Source organism: Thunnus thynnus, chromosome 4 (genome assembly GCF_963924715.1).
Source record: "Thunnus thynnus chromosome 4, fThuThy2.1, whole genome shotgun sequence".
NCBI lineage: Eukaryota > Metazoa > Chordata > Actinopteri > Scombriformes > Scombridae > Thunnus > Thunnus thynnus.
In genome coordinates, this window is record NC_089520.1 from 29,310,401 (window position 1) to 29,326,993 (window position 16,593).

The 16,593-nt window shown below is 41.3% G+C and overlaps 2 protein-coding genes across 2 annotated transcripts; both read left to right on the forward strand.

Annotated features, from left to right (window-relative positions):
• The first annotated feature begins 3 nt into the window (after positions 1-3).
• On the forward strand, positions 4-4,323 carry LOC137181992 (glutathione hydrolase 7-like). The gene is made up of 15 exons (XM_067588209.1): positions 4-271; positions 543-751; positions 833-984; positions 1,077-1,194; positions 1,280-1,347; positions 1,441-1,514; positions 1,624-1,805; positions 1,939-2,026; positions 2,115-2,245; positions 2,347-2,435; positions 2,965-3,117; positions 3,251-3,368; positions 3,458-3,592; positions 3,705-3,804; positions 3,916-4,323. Exons 1-15 carry the CDS (start codon positions 130-132, stop codon positions 4,056-4,058), a joined length of 1,902 nt encoding a protein of 633 aa, XP_067444310.1. The 5' UTR covers positions 4-129; the 3' UTR covers positions 4,059-4,323.
• A 797-nt stretch (positions 4,324-5,120) lies between these two features.
• On the forward strand, positions 5,121-12,342 carry cyld2 (cylindromatosis (turban tumor syndrome) 2). Its single transcript, XM_067588211.1, has 14 exons — positions 5,121-5,212; positions 5,530-6,019; positions 6,674-6,803; positions 7,258-7,505; positions 7,594-7,762; positions 9,445-9,577; positions 9,804-9,908; positions 10,200-10,279; positions 10,417-10,483; positions 10,563-10,695; positions 10,802-10,910; positions 11,027-11,145; positions 11,240-11,444; positions 11,743-12,342. The coding sequence occupies exons 2-14, from the start codon at positions 5,585-5,587 to the stop codon at positions 11,946-11,948; spliced, it is 2,139 nt and encodes a 712-aa protein (XP_067444312.1). The 5' UTR covers positions 5,121-5,212; positions 5,530-5,584; the 3' UTR covers positions 11,949-12,342.
• Positions 12,343-16,593: the final 4,251 nt, after the last annotated feature.

Here is a 16,593-nt window from a genome sequence, read left to right on the forward strand (position 1 = left end):
CTCACTATTTGACAGATGCACATGTTAAGATCTCATTGGTTGGGGGATAATTGCACCTGCTGTGTTCTACTACACGTTAACCTGTGGAAAGGGTGCTATCACCTCAGTGTTTGATTGAAGGTTGTAAGCATGGAAGTCTCCCCTGAAACAAAACTTAACAAGCAGTCAACTTTCAGTTACAAAAGTTTTGGTGATTCATCTCAGTCGGCTGATGGCTCATCTCCAAGTGACTTCACCTGTGATTCAAACAAAAAGCATGTGGAGGATGCAGGTATAGTGTAAAGTGATGGTTTTCGTTTTAGTTCTCAGTACACGAGATGCTGCTGTATTTCTCCTCTACTACTGATTTACACCTGCCATGGTCCTAATTTGCAATATGGTGGATGTAAATCACCTGATCAGATGTCAAGGGAGAAAACAGGCAGGATCTGCAGGTCCTGAGGATCTTGGCTTAAACCAATATATCAACATTTGGTTTGTAAACCCACAACAGTTTCACTGAGATCACAGTTTAAAATGTTGATTCCTTGCTGTTGCCACAGATCTCAGTCACCTCCCAAAACAGATCCCTCTGACACAGCTGGCCTCTGGTAGCCCAAATTTATATGAAAGAGGCTTATCCAACCTCAAAGAGACAAACAAGGACCGCTCCAGTCAGGACACGCTCATACTGGTTTATGCCACATCTATCATCTTTGCCACTGGAGCGACCATTGCTTTGATCCTGCAAATTTACCTCGGGGGAAGTTCGGTATGTCATGCCATATACTGTAACTGCACTGTAAGTTAAACCACCGCTGCACTGTTGGTCTTCATCACTGCGGCTTTTCAGGTCTTCATAAAAGGTGTGCTGGTGTCGGATCATGAACGCTGCACAGCACTCGGCCAGCGGGTCCTTAATGATCTCGGCTCCAGTGTGGATGCAGCCATCGCTGCCACTCTGTGTTTGGGTGTTGTGCATCCACATGTGTCAGGTATTGGTGGGTATGTGACTGACTTATTGTTGATTTGTTTGCTGTAAAATATACAAAGATGTCTGATCATGAATTCATCTTTTGCTCACTCTCTTTCTGTAGAGGAGGGGTGATGCTGGTTCATGACATCCATAAGAATGAAACCAGATTAATAAATTTTCAGGGAACTGCACCAAAAACACTCAAAGAGGAAATGCTACAGAATGGCTTAGAGCTAAAGGTAATATAAAAGTGGGTCACCATTAAACATTATTGATTTTATTATTTAGCATGAAGAGGCCTATGATCTGTCTTCATCCATTCAGGCAGGTCTGCAAGTAGGAGTGCCAGGTATGCTCAGAGGGTTACACCAAGCTCACAGGCTGTATGGAAGGTAAAAATGAACAGATAAAGTCAAAATTATTGTTTTTTGTTATTTTGTTCTACCTTTTTAAGTTGAACATGTTTTATCACAAAATCAACGCAGTTTATCTTGGAAGGATGTGGTTACCAGAGCAGCTGACGTAGCCAAAGAGGGTTTTAATGTGTCTCACAGTCTCGGTGAGTCAAACCATCCCTCTTTACAATTTCTCACTTTCTCACAGTATGACCTGATGATGTCACCTGAGGACAGTATACCCTGGTGTGACTCATTTGTTATCTTCTACAGCTGAGGCAATATCGAAAGTAAAAGATGAGAAGCTATTGCAACGTTTCAGGACTGTGTTTCTCCCCGAGGGCCGAGCTCTGCGTCCTGGTTCATTTCTGAGGATGCCCAGTCTGGCTGGAGTCTTGGAAGCTGGCCTGTCGAATTTCTACAATGGAAACTTATCACAAGAGATGGAGGATGAGGTGAACGACATTCATACATTAAACATGCTTGTTTCATTGGCAAAATCATTGTGTGAAACCCACATCTAGTCTGGGATCATCTTTAATCAATTTCAGGGATTTAAGACAGTATTCTCTGTGTTTTCGTATAAAGGTGCGAGCCAACGGAGGGGTCTTGAGCAGAGAGGACATCAGTAACTACAGTGTACAAGTAAAGAAACCAGTGGAAGGCCTGTTCAATGGTAAAGAGAAAGCTAAACTTTATTTGACTGAAGAAATATGTGTGGATTCTTGATGCCTTCATCTACTTTTTTTTTACCTTTGTCTTAGAGTTTATAATTCAAGTTCCTCCTCCCCCATCTGTTGGTGCAGCATTGATATCGGCTCTCAACCTCTTAGAGGCACTTAATCTCAGTGAGAACAATAACACAGAAAATCAAACATACCACCAGACTGCTGAGGTACTGAATTGCAAAGCTTAAATAAGTCAAAGTTTCATGTTTATTATGGCCCAGTTGAATAGTTCTCCCAAGTAAAATAGCTTTTTTCCCTCCATGTAAAGGCTCTGAAAGCATCTCTGGCTATGGCAAGTGGTCTGGGTGACCCTAAATATAACTCTTCAGTGAATGATCTTCTCTTTGACATACTGAGGTAAACTATATCATAATTGTGATTAGGGCTGCAACTAACTAACGATTATTTTGATTGTTGATTAATCTGTTTTAATTAATGGATCAATTAATCACTTTTTCCATTAAATATCAAAAAACGGTAAAACATCCTCACTGTACGGGGACATCTTCAAATGTCTTGTCTTATCCAACCAACAGCCTAAAAGTCAGTTATGTTCAGTTTACAATCATATCTGACAAAAAAAAGCATCAAATCAGCACACTGGATGAGCTGGAACCAGAGAATATTTAGCTTTTTTTCTTGAAAAATGCCTGAAATTATGAATTGATTATCAAAATAGTTTTCTGTTGATTGTCCAATTGTTTAATCACCTAATCGCAGCTCTAATTCAGCTGATAAAGTCATAATAATAATGTTTCCCTTATCATTGCTTGTTCTCATAACTATTTTGTGCCGTAATTGACCCGCACAATACCAAACTAACTAATCAGTAGCTGAGGCACTTCAGTGAACTTCCTGTTGATTTTATCTCTGCTCTTGCTAAAAGCAAGAATCACGCTGACGTGCTTCGACAGAGGATCAATCACTCCAGTGCATCTCTACCTGAACACTACTCCACTGTCCCCTCCCTCCAGACTGAGCTGGTGGCTGGACAGGTAGTGGTAATGGGACCAGATGACCTCATGGTGTCAGTGGCCAGGTGAAGTGCTTGGTCATCATACTGTTTACAGTCTGACATTAGAGATCCCACCAGGAGGATATGTATGTGTGGTATGTGCTGCTGGGTGCACTGACATTCTTTCTTCTTATCTCTTGTCTTTGTGATCTTGCAGTTCCCTGAACAGGCCATTTGGGAGCAGAATCATAACGCAGTCAGGCGTTATTCTAAACAGCCTAATCCTCGACTTCTCCTGGCCAAACAAAACCCGAGGGCAACTCCAAACCAACCAGGTGCTTTACCATGACAAATATCACCCAGTAAAACCAGTCGGTTAAAAAATACTGTTTTAACTGTTTCTCTCTGGTTGCCATTTGTGTAGAGAAACAGAGTCCAGCCTGGGAAGAGGCCCCTGTCCCCTCTCATGCCCACAATAGTGGTGCCAGCCTGGCATAAATGTGGGATCTACATGGCACTAAGCGGCTCAGACAAACACAGTTTGAGTGCGATTACCCAGGTCTGATTCACCTTCCTCATAAAAGGAGTTGGATCCTTATTCAGTAGATGGTGTTATGAGTAAAAAAAAGGAAGAAAAAACATTTATCATTTAGACTTTTTGTCTGCTTTAGGTGTTGATAAGTGCACTGTCTGATTATAAAGAGAAAAACAACAGCCTTTCCCTGAGAAGACTCCATCCCCAACTTCAACCAAACAGACTTCACACTGAGTGTGAGTACATATATGACACAGAGGTCAGGAGCTGACCTTTGCATTTTGTTCTTGTCGCATTAGTCATTTTCTGTCATATTAGTAATTTCCAGTTTCCCAATCCCTCATCAGCTGAGTTTCCAGAAGAGAGTGTGCAATTTTTGCAAGCAAAGGGCCACGTAGTTCAAAGGGTGAAGACAAACACCGTTGTCCAGGGGATCCTGAGGAACAAAGATATCATCAAGGCCATAGCTGTACCTCAATTATTTAAATAGTAGTTTATTAAAGTTTGATGTTCTGATGAACTTTACAGACATTTCCAATGACATATGAAATGAGATAGTAACATCTGAATAAGCTGTTGTATAATGTAAGTTTATGCTGTACTGCCTATTTTGAAAAGTGTTTAGCCCTTGTGTTACTGTAATCATGAGCTGATAGAGGAAAGTAATTCAACTGTTGAAAAAAGACAAAACCTCTGCTCATATGAATGATCTTAAAACTTAATAAAGTGACAAACTCATCAAACATGAGCTCCCTTCTGATATATTTTCAGTTTGTTTTACAAATGAAGCGAAACAGACACCAGTTTGCTGCTGGTTGAGGAAACATGGCCACTGTGTACATGCCTGCTGAAGAAAATGAGGGCTGTTATGTAAAGTTGATGTGAAGTCAAGATACTGTCAGACATGCATACCACCTGCATCGCAGGACAGGACGTCACGTCACATGTGTTTGGATGCAGACAAACATGTCACTCAAAACAGTGTACTTTACTCATTTTGTTCAATATTTTGCTCAGTGTCTGTTGACACTGTTTCTTTGTAGCTTCTGGTGAGTAATATTCCAGTGATTAGTTGTCATCAGGATGTGATGTTCTCCCTGTCTGTTTTTCAAGATGGAAATGAAGTCCACATAACAACTTCTTGTCATCATGAAGGTATATTTTGATAAATGAAGCTGCACTGAGCTTTTAGGCTTATTTTACTGTCAAATCTAATGAGACAGTAAAGCAAAAGAAGAGTAAAAGGTCATAATATGGATTTTAAAATGTCACTACATACCTTATTATATGCATCTTGGCATATAATAGACTCAGATTTAGAGTCTATAATAGAGTCAATATTCACAAAATATTTTTTCTTCAAACTACAAGGTGGTCAACAATCCCCTTTTTTTTCTTATCACAGATAGTCTTATATTGTTGCGGAAATCTCGCCCAGGGGACATTTTTGGGGCGGAGAAGCTGAGCAACGCAGAGTGGGCGTTGTCGGTCACATGCAGGTCAGTATTTGAACGCCTGCAGATTATCACACCTCTTCAGTGAGAGCCAAGAGGAAGAGGAGGACCAGCCTGCAGTTATTTCATTTGAACAGCAGTAGAGTAACCGGTCATGGAGTAGTTGCTCTTGACTTATAAAAAAAAAACAGTAAGTGACTCCCTAATAAATCATTAGAAATGCGTTGAATAAAAAGCAGCTCGGTTTGTTTATTTAAAGAGGCGAACTTTCCCAGAACCTATTTCAAGCTAGCTCTTGCAGAAACTAATGAGTTATTTTTTCTAGTGTTGTTAATTCTCTATAAGTTTTATACTGTCCTCGACACAGTAAGAAGTGTTAAACAGGAAATTGTGTTTTCAAACGAAATTCGTGTGGAACTGATTTCCCCGCAACTTTGTAACTAAGTAGCTTTAGTAGGGAGCCGTTGCAAAGCTACAATGTAATGAGCTTCTGTTGTGTTTCTACAGGTTGTGTTAGTACCAAACCTGCTTCAAAACTCTATAGAGAAACAAAAGACTTTCAATGGAGGCCGACACTGTAGTAAAGGAGAAGTTTTTCATCGTGATACGCGGGAAGTCGAAGAAAGGCTTCTGCCGAGGATGTATTGGCCGTGTGGAGGCAGAGACGCAGCGTGGAGAGCTGATGGGGCTTCTGTACTGCGGAGGCAGCAGCGCAGGGAGCCCCAAGAAGGGAGGCATCGTGAGGAGAGAGGACACGTACCCTCTGACCCGCCACCAGGCCCAGCTACTGCTTTTTGTGTCCTCCACAAGCAGACGCCTGGAGCTGCTGTGTAACCCCCAGCTGTTCACTGCCATCTGTGAGCTGTCTCAGGATGACTTGGTGGTGGTGAAGCACAAGAAAGGACACCTGCCGGCCCTGGTGAAGAACCTGATGCAGATTGGGAGGAAGGAGAATAAAGATGACCTGCACATGCTTGGCTTTGAGGTGGAATTTGTGGTGGGTAGAGTCGTTTTTCTGGTTTATCATTGGGTGGGTGTCTTGGATATAGAGGGGAAAGTGCAAAGAGCAAAGTAATTGTCAGATGGCTCTGAAGCTAATAATTACACCTGCAGTTATTTAACTTGAATAAATGTAACCAGATAAGATTAACTATATCAGTGGTTCTCAAAGTGGGGTCCAGGGACCCCCCAGGGGTTTTAGGAGGTCTCCAGCAAAAAGGGGAATAATTTATTTTCACTATAATTCCATCCATAAGTAATGCAATGACAGAATGTATGACTATTTTGGTCATGGGTTTCAATACACTCTCTGTAATACAACATCTAAAAGCAAAAATCTTATCAGATGGGGGACCCTCTGGGACAGATGTGGTTTAATTTGTGTCACTTTAAGGGTCCTTGACTTGAAAATGTCTGAGAAACACGGGACTATATAATCTCCAGTGATCTGTATGTCGTCAGGTTAAAAAAAACAACCAAGTTATCAGTCAAAAGATTGCCAAATAGATCCGCAACTCGTGATGTCATGAGTGTCGACTGTACACATGCACATGAACGTTATCTATGTACTGTAGACTACACCTGAGGACATGTGTTATGTATCTTTGTTTGCGTTTCAGCAACTCTTGTTTTTTCTTTGTCTTCCTTTTAGGACAGTGATCGTAATTTGTCATCCAAGAAACCTGCTCCTCTGCCCCTGTTCAGTGCCGCAGACGTCGTCCAAGTCGTCCCATCTTACTCCGTCCCCCTCGGGCTGCACTGGAGAGACGGCCAATGTGGGGGTCAGTAATGTGGTCAAAGTCACAGTTTACTTGCCTCTTTCATAGTCAACACGCAGCATTTCTGGACCACATGATACTTGGTGGTGGTTTCATTGAGTTTATCACACTAAATCATACATTTAAAAATCTAACAAAATCCCCCTCCCCCCCAGTCAGTGAATGAAATCCTGTCTTTGAAAGTTTTAACACCTGGGACTCCAGACACAGATCCAGCGGTCCCAGTACACAACTGGAACAACTGGTCCTGTTGCTCTGGAATGCAGAACAGTGGATTCATCACATGGTCTAGCATTGTTGCACCTTGTGCACTCAAAGCTGTCTACATACCTCTCATGTAGACCTGTGCCGTGTTATTCAGAGGTCAATCTGATGAGGCAGCATGTGACAAGCCTTTAAAAAAATGTCATATGACTTTCTAACTATGAAACTCCCCATCCTCCATACCTCTCTGCAGGTCTGAACAGAAAAGCGGTGACACGCATCAACTCCATGCCAAATATTGGATCTCGTGGACGACAAGTGAGAGAGAACCACACAGAGCAGAGCGTCACTCAGAGCCAAAGTCCCAGCACATCTTATGTGCCTCTGGAGGTGGGGTCCATGGTGGAGGTGGTGTCCAACTCAGGCATCACAGTGTATGGGGTCATCCGATGGCTGGGGGTCCTTGGAGGAAAGACTGATGAATGGGCTGGGATTGAATTGGTGAGTGACAACATTTTTTTCTTACTAGTTCTTTGTAGGTTTTAGGTATTTGAAATATATCATATCTGTTTTTGTCTCATTGTTTCAGGACTATGAGGTGAATGGCTGCTCTGATGGGAAGTATGGAAGTCAGAGATATTTCACCTGCAAAGGAAACCGGGCTTTGTTTGTTCCTGTCACAAAGTGCAGCCCTGATAGCAGGTTTGTCAGCTCCTCTACAGAAAGGGAGACCCCCAAACCCACCGAAACATCTCCAGGTTAGACACTTCTCTCTTCTAGTTTGTGGAATGTACATACTCAAGCAATTCAACAATTTACACATTATACATATTTTTTATTTTTGATATAACTGTATAAAATGTTTTATTAAAGCGCTGTATGATTTGTTTTTTGAATTAAAATATAACTGAGTTTTTAACCTGTGTTGTTCACTCCTACGGGATGAAATAAAACGTTTAGTTTAAAGGACCAGTACGTAGGATTTAGTGGCATCTAGTGGTGAGGTTGCAGATTGCAACCAACTCAACACCCCTTCCCCCACCCAAGTGTGTAGGAGAACCTACGGTGGCTGCGAAACTTGCAAAAAATGCAAAAGGCCCTCTTTAGAGCCAGTGGCTACTGTAGAAACATGGTGGGCTCCATGGAAGAGGACCAGCTCCCTATGTAGATATAAAGGGCTCATTCTAAGGTAACAAAAACACAACGATTCTTATTTTCAGGTGATTATACATTAATTAAAACATACTTACTGTTGTGTAAATTTAAAGATGAATTGACAGAGAGCAAGTTGTCTTCCAGAGTTTTCTTGCAATAAGCAGAGTTCACATTTGCAAATGTGGCTCACCCAGTTTGCTAGGCTGAAAGAGATACTTTATGAAGTTCAGTGTTGGTATTTGTGTGCGTCACAAACATCCCATATTCGTCACCCTAGCAGGTATTTTTAATTAATTCACAGTATCTCTAGGGAGTTTCTTTCAGTCTCTGCTGAGAATTACGAGTTGAAGGCTGAATCCTTATCTGCCTTACCTCGCTTGACTTTCCCTCTCTGCCTCTGTCTGATGAGAAACAAAAGTTACAATGACCGAGTCCCACAGCTCACCTTTGATGATACCTGTTGGGAACATTTTCACACAGGAAGCACAAAATCTTACAATGTGCTTTTGGTTGTAAGGCAGTATAACATCTTAAGACATGACATGACATAAGGGTCTAAGTTTCCATTTCACTTATGAATATTATATTCTATTCCTGCCAATAGATCCCCCTAAATCCTACATGCTGGTCCTTTAACTTGAGAACATTCAGAATGATCTATTTTAACTATGGTGTACTGTATAGTATACAGCGTGAAACTGTAGTGCTGAGCAGGAAGTTTTTGCAAATTCTGAACTTCTGACCAGGGTGCCATTATTACGCAATTATCTCACCTAAAGCACAGGGATAGATGTTTTTCATTCCTACCACTACCCATCATAATGGTGCATCACAGAACCTCAAAGAATCAGTTCTGAGGAACGTGATATGCTATTTGTCACACTGGGGTTATACACAACTTGGGGAAAAAAAGGGTCACAAATCATGCTTCAGTTTTGGTTTAAGTGACCTTGACCTTTCTGCCTCTGGTAGGATTTGTCTAAGAGAAATTATGTCAATAAAACCTCAAACAATGCACAGTTTGTGACACTCTTTTTTTTTTTTTTATCAGTTGAACATGTCTGACATTCCTGTGAACTTCCTGCAATTGAAAAGGAGATTAATCATTATTTCTGAAGAACTCTGAGTTGGACTGTGTTAAAGCACAGTTAGGAGTACTTTAGAATACTAAGTTTATAAGTTGTAAAATGTTGTAAAACTACATTAAAATGATGCAGTTTGTGTTTAAAAATGATGAGCCGGCCATTTAATATGAAGATTAAAACTGTTTTTGTGTTTGCTTCAGATCTTCCGTTTGAGGACTCAGAGGAGGATGCACCACCTATCCCTGAATCAGAGGCCTTGTCTTTGTTAGTGGGAAAAATGAAAGGGATTCAGGGCCACGTCAACTCCTGTTACCTTGATGCCACACTCTTCAGGTAAAACCAGTTCACCACCCTTCAGGGCATTTGAATATCAAGTAGCACACTGTTGCAAGCTCAGCTCAGATCTACTTTAATCTCACGTCATCATCTCTCACGTCATCTAAAGCAATTCATGTGCAGATCATGTACAACAAAAAGAGCTTGATGAACTGTATCCAGACAAGTGCTGATTTGATAAAACAAGTTGTTTTTTCTTTTTTTTTTTGTTCTCTCGCTTCAGTTTGTTCAGCTCATCAGTGACCCTGGATAATATCTGCCAGAAGCCCGCTGACACAGAACAACCCATAACTTGCACTCTGAGAAAAATCATCAACCGTTTACGCAGGTATAAACATAGTCTTCAGGACTGTTTGTTGTTCTTATGCCTTGCATTATCATTTGGTTTGCAAGACAAGCACATTATGACATTTTAAATAATCTCAACTGGTAAACAAGCTCTCTTGTTTGCTATGTCTCAATAATATGAGTACTCTCTATTCACTAGCTAACAAGAGTGTATGCCTAAAACTTACTTACATAAGGCGTGTCTTTGGGTTTACTGATTTGTTCTGGTGTATGCTATTACAGTGTTTGAGTTCTTGTGTTTGCTCACTGATTGCTAATGTATTTATTACAGACAAGGGATTGTGCCTGCTGAGAGTGTGATGAATTTCCGCAAACAGCTTGGCTGCGACACCTTCAGAACAGAAGAAAAAGGTACACACCCATATCTTGTAACATGCATTGTTAACATATTTTAATAGATCTTTCGTCATTGCAACATAGCAATACTGAAGCCTGCTGTTACAATTCTGTATGATTTCTTATTTTAAAATTATCTTGCCTCATTGCAGACCCAGAAGAGTTCATCACAGTCCTCTTTCAGAAGGTGCTTTGCGTAGAGCCGCTACTTAAGCTCAGGTATGACGCTGAGCTGCCCAGTATTAAATATCCTGTCCTGTTTGGCTGTTTTGAGTTACTGAAAATCAGTTTCTTTTAGATCAAGAGGAGAAACATCTCAGGGTGCTTACACCTTCCAGATCTTTCTGGAAAAGGAGCAGATGGCACAGATGCCCACGGTCCAACAGCTGCTGGATAAATCCTGCCTGTCATGTGACCTCAAGTTTGAAGAGGTGAGCGTTTCTCTTACAAGGAAATGATATGAAGTCTAGTTTGTTTTAAAAGTCTTTTCTTTACAGTCATCTGCTGTAACCCCAATATTCCCGATTTGCCCCTCAGATGCCGTCCTGTCTAATAGTTCAGATGCCGAGGTTTGGAAACAAGTATAAGATGTTTTCTCACATCATTCCCTCCACGGAGCTGGACATCACAGATCTCCTGTATAACTGTGAGGAACAGACATAATCGCCACTGAATAAAATCACATATTTTGCTTGTGGAATACTTCTTAAATACAGTGTTTTTGAAGTGCCAAAGATGCTCATTCACTACTTTTCTTCACAGCTCCTAGGGAATGCTTTGTCTGTGGGCATTTGGCAGAGCACGAGTGTCTCCAGTGTCTCCCAGATCGCAAACTGCAGCCAGGGAGAATCAAACAGTACTGCACTACCTGCAACACACAGGTAAGCCAAACTGCCATTTCAATTGTCAAACGTCCAGTTGACCTAAATTGCAGTATAAACCTGACTTTTCTCTTTGTTTATTTTTTTTTTTAAGGTGCATGCTCATCCCTCGCGGCAGGGTCACTCCCCCAAAGCACTTGCAGTACCAGCGGAGGTACCCACTGATGCACCTGTGCCCAAGCACATGATGGAACTGTTTGCTGTGCTCTGCATTCAAACAAGCCACTATGTGTCCTTTGTCAAATACAGCCCTGACCCCCACTCTTGGCTCTTCTTTGACAGCATGGCAGACAGATGCGGTAAGATAGAGTTCAGCTTGTTTTATATACTTTTGTTAATAAGTTATTTCTTGTCTTGAGCAAGAAATCTTTTCCTTCATTAGTGGCATTTTAGAATTCCTAAACAAGTAATTTCAATCTGATGTTCGTGCAAACACTGACCTGTTTGGGTTTATCAATAGAGTGGTTACCCGTGACTGCCTTATTTTCTGATAATGCAGCCTCAACAGTGTTAGATAAAAACTTACTGTGACGTCTGTGACTGGCTTTTATCTCGTCTTGAGCTGATGTCTAATCTTAAGGCCACTCTCTCTTACAGGTGACGATCAAAGTGGCTACAACATTCCAGAGATCCGAGCTTGTCCAGAGCTGGGTGACTTCCTGTCCCAGTCAGAGGAGGAGCAGGCTCGTGCCAACCCCTCTCATGCTCCTGAACTAGTGCGCAGACTGCTGTGTGACTCCTACATGTTTTTATACCAGAACCCAGCAACGCCACTTTCAAAGCCAAACCCTCAGGAGCCTTAAATGCATACGAGGACGAGGACACAGCGTTCCCATAACAGTGCCTTAATAACCTTGCACCTTCCCTTAATCAGCAAGATTTTGTGTTGGTTTTACATCCAAACAGCAGCAAGTGACTGACTGACAATATTTCCAGGAGAAAAAACTATTGTAGTTTAGAAATGGACTTAAAATATCAACAAAATGTTGATCATTCAAAGAGAAGGATGAGCAGTGAAAATATAACGCTGCCACTTTTATCCCTTAACTGTCATCTGTTGCTTTTGTCTTACACTGTGACTATTTATGCTGAGATTTTAATATAAAATGTAGCATGTCAATGATTTTATGACTTGATGCTTATTTGTTTTCTTTGCCTATTATTTGGTAAATTAAAGTGATAGTCCACTCAAGCACATGTTGGTGTGGTGATGCATTATTTGAAGTCTGGATTGTCAATGATGAACTAAAAAGCTCAATGAAGCATCCTGGATCATATAAACTACACGCCTTTTGTTTGTTGTTGTCTTGAAAAACAGGATGGGAAAAGTACATGTATGGTTATATTTTACTGTAAACAATAGCACTGTGTGCAGGTGTTACTGCAGCACCTTAACCAGTAATATAGCATTGTCATTGATAAAATGTAAAGAAGAATTACAGTTGCAATTTTTAAAATCGATTCGTGCAATGGCTGCAGAAGAGTCAAGAAGGGAGATTCATTAATATACTTAAAATCAGATGTTAGTATGTAGGCTACTAACAAAATTTTATCGGACCTAAAATCAGGCAAAAAGATAATTACAGAATTAATATTTCGTACAATTTTGGCCCAAGACTCTGAAATGGTCTCAACAAGTAGATTCCAGTGTAGCCTACTTTCACAATAATTTCGTAGAGTTTTAATTTCACAGAAACTCCTTCAGCAGATACACCACAGCCTCTCAGTTATCCATGTATTTTAGCAGCCTTTCATTGAGCAGAATAATGTCATTATAAGTGTTAAATCAACAGCATTTAAAACATTTTCAGCTAAAAGTCTGAAGTAAATATTGCTAGTCTAGAGAGAAAATAGTGCCAAAAGGTTCTGGGGGGCCAAATTAATGTTACTGGGCAATATTATGAACTGTAATGCCCTCCTGTGGACAAAAAAGAAAAAAAGAATTTGCCTTGGACACCATTCACTCAGATCCACCATCAGGTCTGCAAATGGTATTCATCCCAAACAAAATATACTTTTTTTCTAACTACTGTGCATACAGGCCCATAAACCCATACTGTTATATACATTCACATAACCTCTGAGGGTACAATGCTGATGAAAAAAATCAGAAATATCAGTGGCTTTAACGTTTTGGACACAGTGTTGTTTGACAATAATTCTTAAATACTGATGTTTTTAGATGCTGATTCAGATTTACGGATGTTTAGTGGTCAACCTGTCAACCAGCTTGGGAATCCCATTAAAAACAATACACATTTATATTGTCTAAAGAGGATCAGCAAGGCCAGTTGTGGCAAGTGACTGTACTTGTTAAATTATACTTTCTTTTTTTTTTAAAAAGAAATTGCAGGTGGTTAATTATAGTCTGAACCATGCCTTTTGACTTTCAATTCACCATGACACATCAACTATAGTCTGAAACACTTTGAGTTGTTATTTGATAGGCCTGTTGACTCTCAAGGTTATGCATGGCAGGACAGGCTCCTATCTGTTACATGCCACACATTCTGGGCACCTCCATTTTTGAAGGCACTAAAAGCACAACACCTTTCCAAGGCCTTAAAGGCAGCCTAAGCAGGTTATAAGGGTTTATAACATCTCAAAACCATCTCTAAACTGCAGCCCTCCCTAACCCTCCCAGATTTAGAGAAGCTTGTCCATGCCTTTATCTCCTCAAGACTTGACTACTGCAATGCAGCTCTTCACAGTGATCCCTAGCAGGAACATCCAGAAGCTCCAGTACATTCAGAACAGCGCTGCCAGGATCCCGACGAGAGTGCAAAAACATGAACACATAACACCAATTCTGTTTTCATAGCACTGGCTCCCTGTCTCCTTCACGGTTGACTACAAAGTCCTGCTACTCACATACAAATCCATTAAAGGACATGAGCCTCCTTACCTACAGGAACTGATCATACCACAAACTTCGACCCGCACCCTCAGATCTATCAGCAGCTGGTTCCTCCGGGCCCCCAGTACTAAGCTCTGCACCATGGGGGATCGAGCCTTCTGCTCTGCTGTATCATGCTTGCGGAACAGCCTTCCTAAGCATGTGAGGGCAGCACAGACCCTAGACTCTTTTAAAAAAGGCCTAAAAACCTTTCTATTCAGGACGGCTTTATCATCTTAACTCTTATTACTGTTTTCTTCATGTTGTGTGTTCTATGCTATCACATCAAAGTTCTATGTTTTTACATCAATGACAACTGGTGCTTGAGTGCAGTAAACACATACCAACACTGCTCTAGTATCCTAGAATCCGTTTTTATCAAGAGCAAATCATACTACTCCCCAAGAGCATTCTCGTCTGTCATCCCCCTGCAAACCCCCGTCCGAGAAGCACAATACTTGCTGGCTTAACAAATTTCCTCTTTGGAAAACTCTCGGCCAAACTTGGTAGGTCTTGTCATGGGAGATTTCAAGTCATGTAGTCTCTCACATAAACTGCCAAGCTACAAACAGCTGGTGATGTGCCCCACACGCGACGGCAACACACTGGACCACTTTTACTCCATCATCAAACATGCATACCACTCCATCCCCCATGCATCCCTTGGGCACTCAGATCACTGCATAATACAGATGGTCCCAACATACAGACAGCAACTGAAGAGGGCTAAACCATCCAGGACTACAGTAAGGAGATGGACTCCAGAAGCAAAGCCCTGAGGACCACAACAACTCATTTGCTGATGCTGTATGCTCATATATCAACTTCTGTGAGCAGATCTGCCTCCCAACCAAAACCATCATAAGGTACAATAACCACGAGCCCTGGTTCTCAAAACAGCTCAGAGAACTTAGACGCCACAAAGAACATACGTACAGGAAAGGTGATATGGATACGTTTAGGCTGGCTAGACAGAACCATCAAATCTGCCAAGGAGGAGTACAAAGCCCCTACACTAAGCTGGTCAAGTTTGCTGATGACACCACAGTCCTAGGCCTCATCAAGGACAATGATGAGTTGGCCTACAGGAACACTGTGTCACAGCTGGCAGCATGGTGTACAGAAAACAACCTGGAGCTCAATGTCAACAAGATGGTGGAGATGGTCATGGACTTCTGGAAACACCCACCCTCACATTCCCCACTACTCATCAACAATGCAGCCATAAAGGTGGTGGAGTCTGTTAAGTTTCTGGGGACTGCCATCACCAGTGACCTGAAATGGGAGACACACTCATCTAATATCATCAAGTGAGCTCACCAGAGGACTCAGACTGCTCCCGAAGATGAACATCTCCTCGAAAGTTTGCACGCAGTTCAGAGCCACAATCAAGACTGCCTTCACCTCCTCCATCACTGTGTGGTGGAGGACAAACTCAGACTGTAACATATCGTACGAACAGCCAGGTGCCGGTGAGTATTCTATTATTATACGATGCCAGAGCCAGGAAGCGGGTCAGTAGGATAGTGGCGGACCCATCACACCCAGCTCACTGCCTCATCACAAAACTTCCATCCGGCCACAGGTTCTGCTCCATCAGGGCCAGGACCACCAGACACTTGAACAGTTTTTTCCCTAAGGCCATCACTCTTCTCAACAACTCATCCTAGCTCTGACCTCATCCCCTGCCTGCCCACCATGCACTGTCGCCAATTCAACACACACATACATACACAAACATACACTTACAAACTTTCACACAAACACTGTATTGGACGATAAAAACCCCTATTATGGGCCCAACTGTCCTGCCAGGACTGTGCAATAAGTAGCATAATGTAGTATACATTATTACTTAACTGTATATATATTCTTATTCTTAACTTGTATTCTTATTTATGGTTATTTTATCTCCTTCTACTCTCATTTTTACTCAATCTTAGTGCTCTTCTATGTCTTATCCTGCTATTATCTTGTTTCACTGTGCCGTATCACTGAGTCAAAGTCCTGTGTACATTGTGCATTTGGCGAATAAAGCAATTCTGATTCTGAATAATACTGTATCATTTTGTTTCACTATGAATGAAAATGATGTCACTCATTTGTTTTGCAAATGCCACTAGACTAAAAGGAGTATCATATTGTATATGTATATTCACTGAGTGATAGATATCTGTTTACTATGTTTACAAAAACTCCCTGCTGCTGAGTATTGGTTTATATTATTCTCTTGCACAACAGTTTCTGTTTTACAGTTTACACTGTCCTTTTGCACTAGTGTCTTGTTTTACAGTTACATTGTCTTTGCACTACTGTCCTGTCTTATAGTCTATATTGTTTTTTCACTACAGTCTTTGTCCCTTGCACTTTTATGTTATGCATAGATTTGTTCAGATTATGTCAATTATGTTTCATGTCTTGTATTTTATGTCTTGCACTGTCTACCTGTTTAACTGTTGCACCAGAGGCCAAATATATATGTGTATATGGATGAGTTGACAGTTGAGAGTCTGAGTCTGAGTCTGAGGGGTGAGTGAGGTCATATTAGTTAA

Excerpts from the sequence above, each read along its gene's own strand:
- cyld2 (XM_067588211.1), top strand. The coding sequence starts at position 5,585 with ATGGAGGCCGACACTGTAGTAAAGGAGAAGTTTTTCATCGTGATACGC. Across the intron at positions 7,506-7,593 it reads AATGGGCTGGGATTGAATTG|GACTATGAGGTGAATGGCTG; the intron begins GTGAGTGACAAC and ends TCATTGTTTCAG. Across the intron at positions 11,445-11,742 it reads CAGCATGGCAGACAGATGCG|GTGACGATCAAAGTGGCTAC; the intron begins GTAAGATAGAGT and ends TCTCTCTTACAG.
- LOC137181992 (XM_067588209.1), top strand. The coding sequence starts at position 130 with ATGGAAGTCTCCCCTGAAACAAAACTTAACAAGCAGTCAACTTTCAGT. Across the intron at positions 752-832 it reads TTTACCTCGGGGGAAGTTCG|GTCTTCATAAAAGGTGTGCT; the intron begins GTATGTCATGCC and ends GCGGCTTTTCAG. Across the intron at positions 1,515-1,623 it reads TAATGTGTCTCACAGTCTCG|CTGAGGCAATATCGAAAGTA; the intron begins GTGAGTCAAACC and ends TATCTTCTACAG.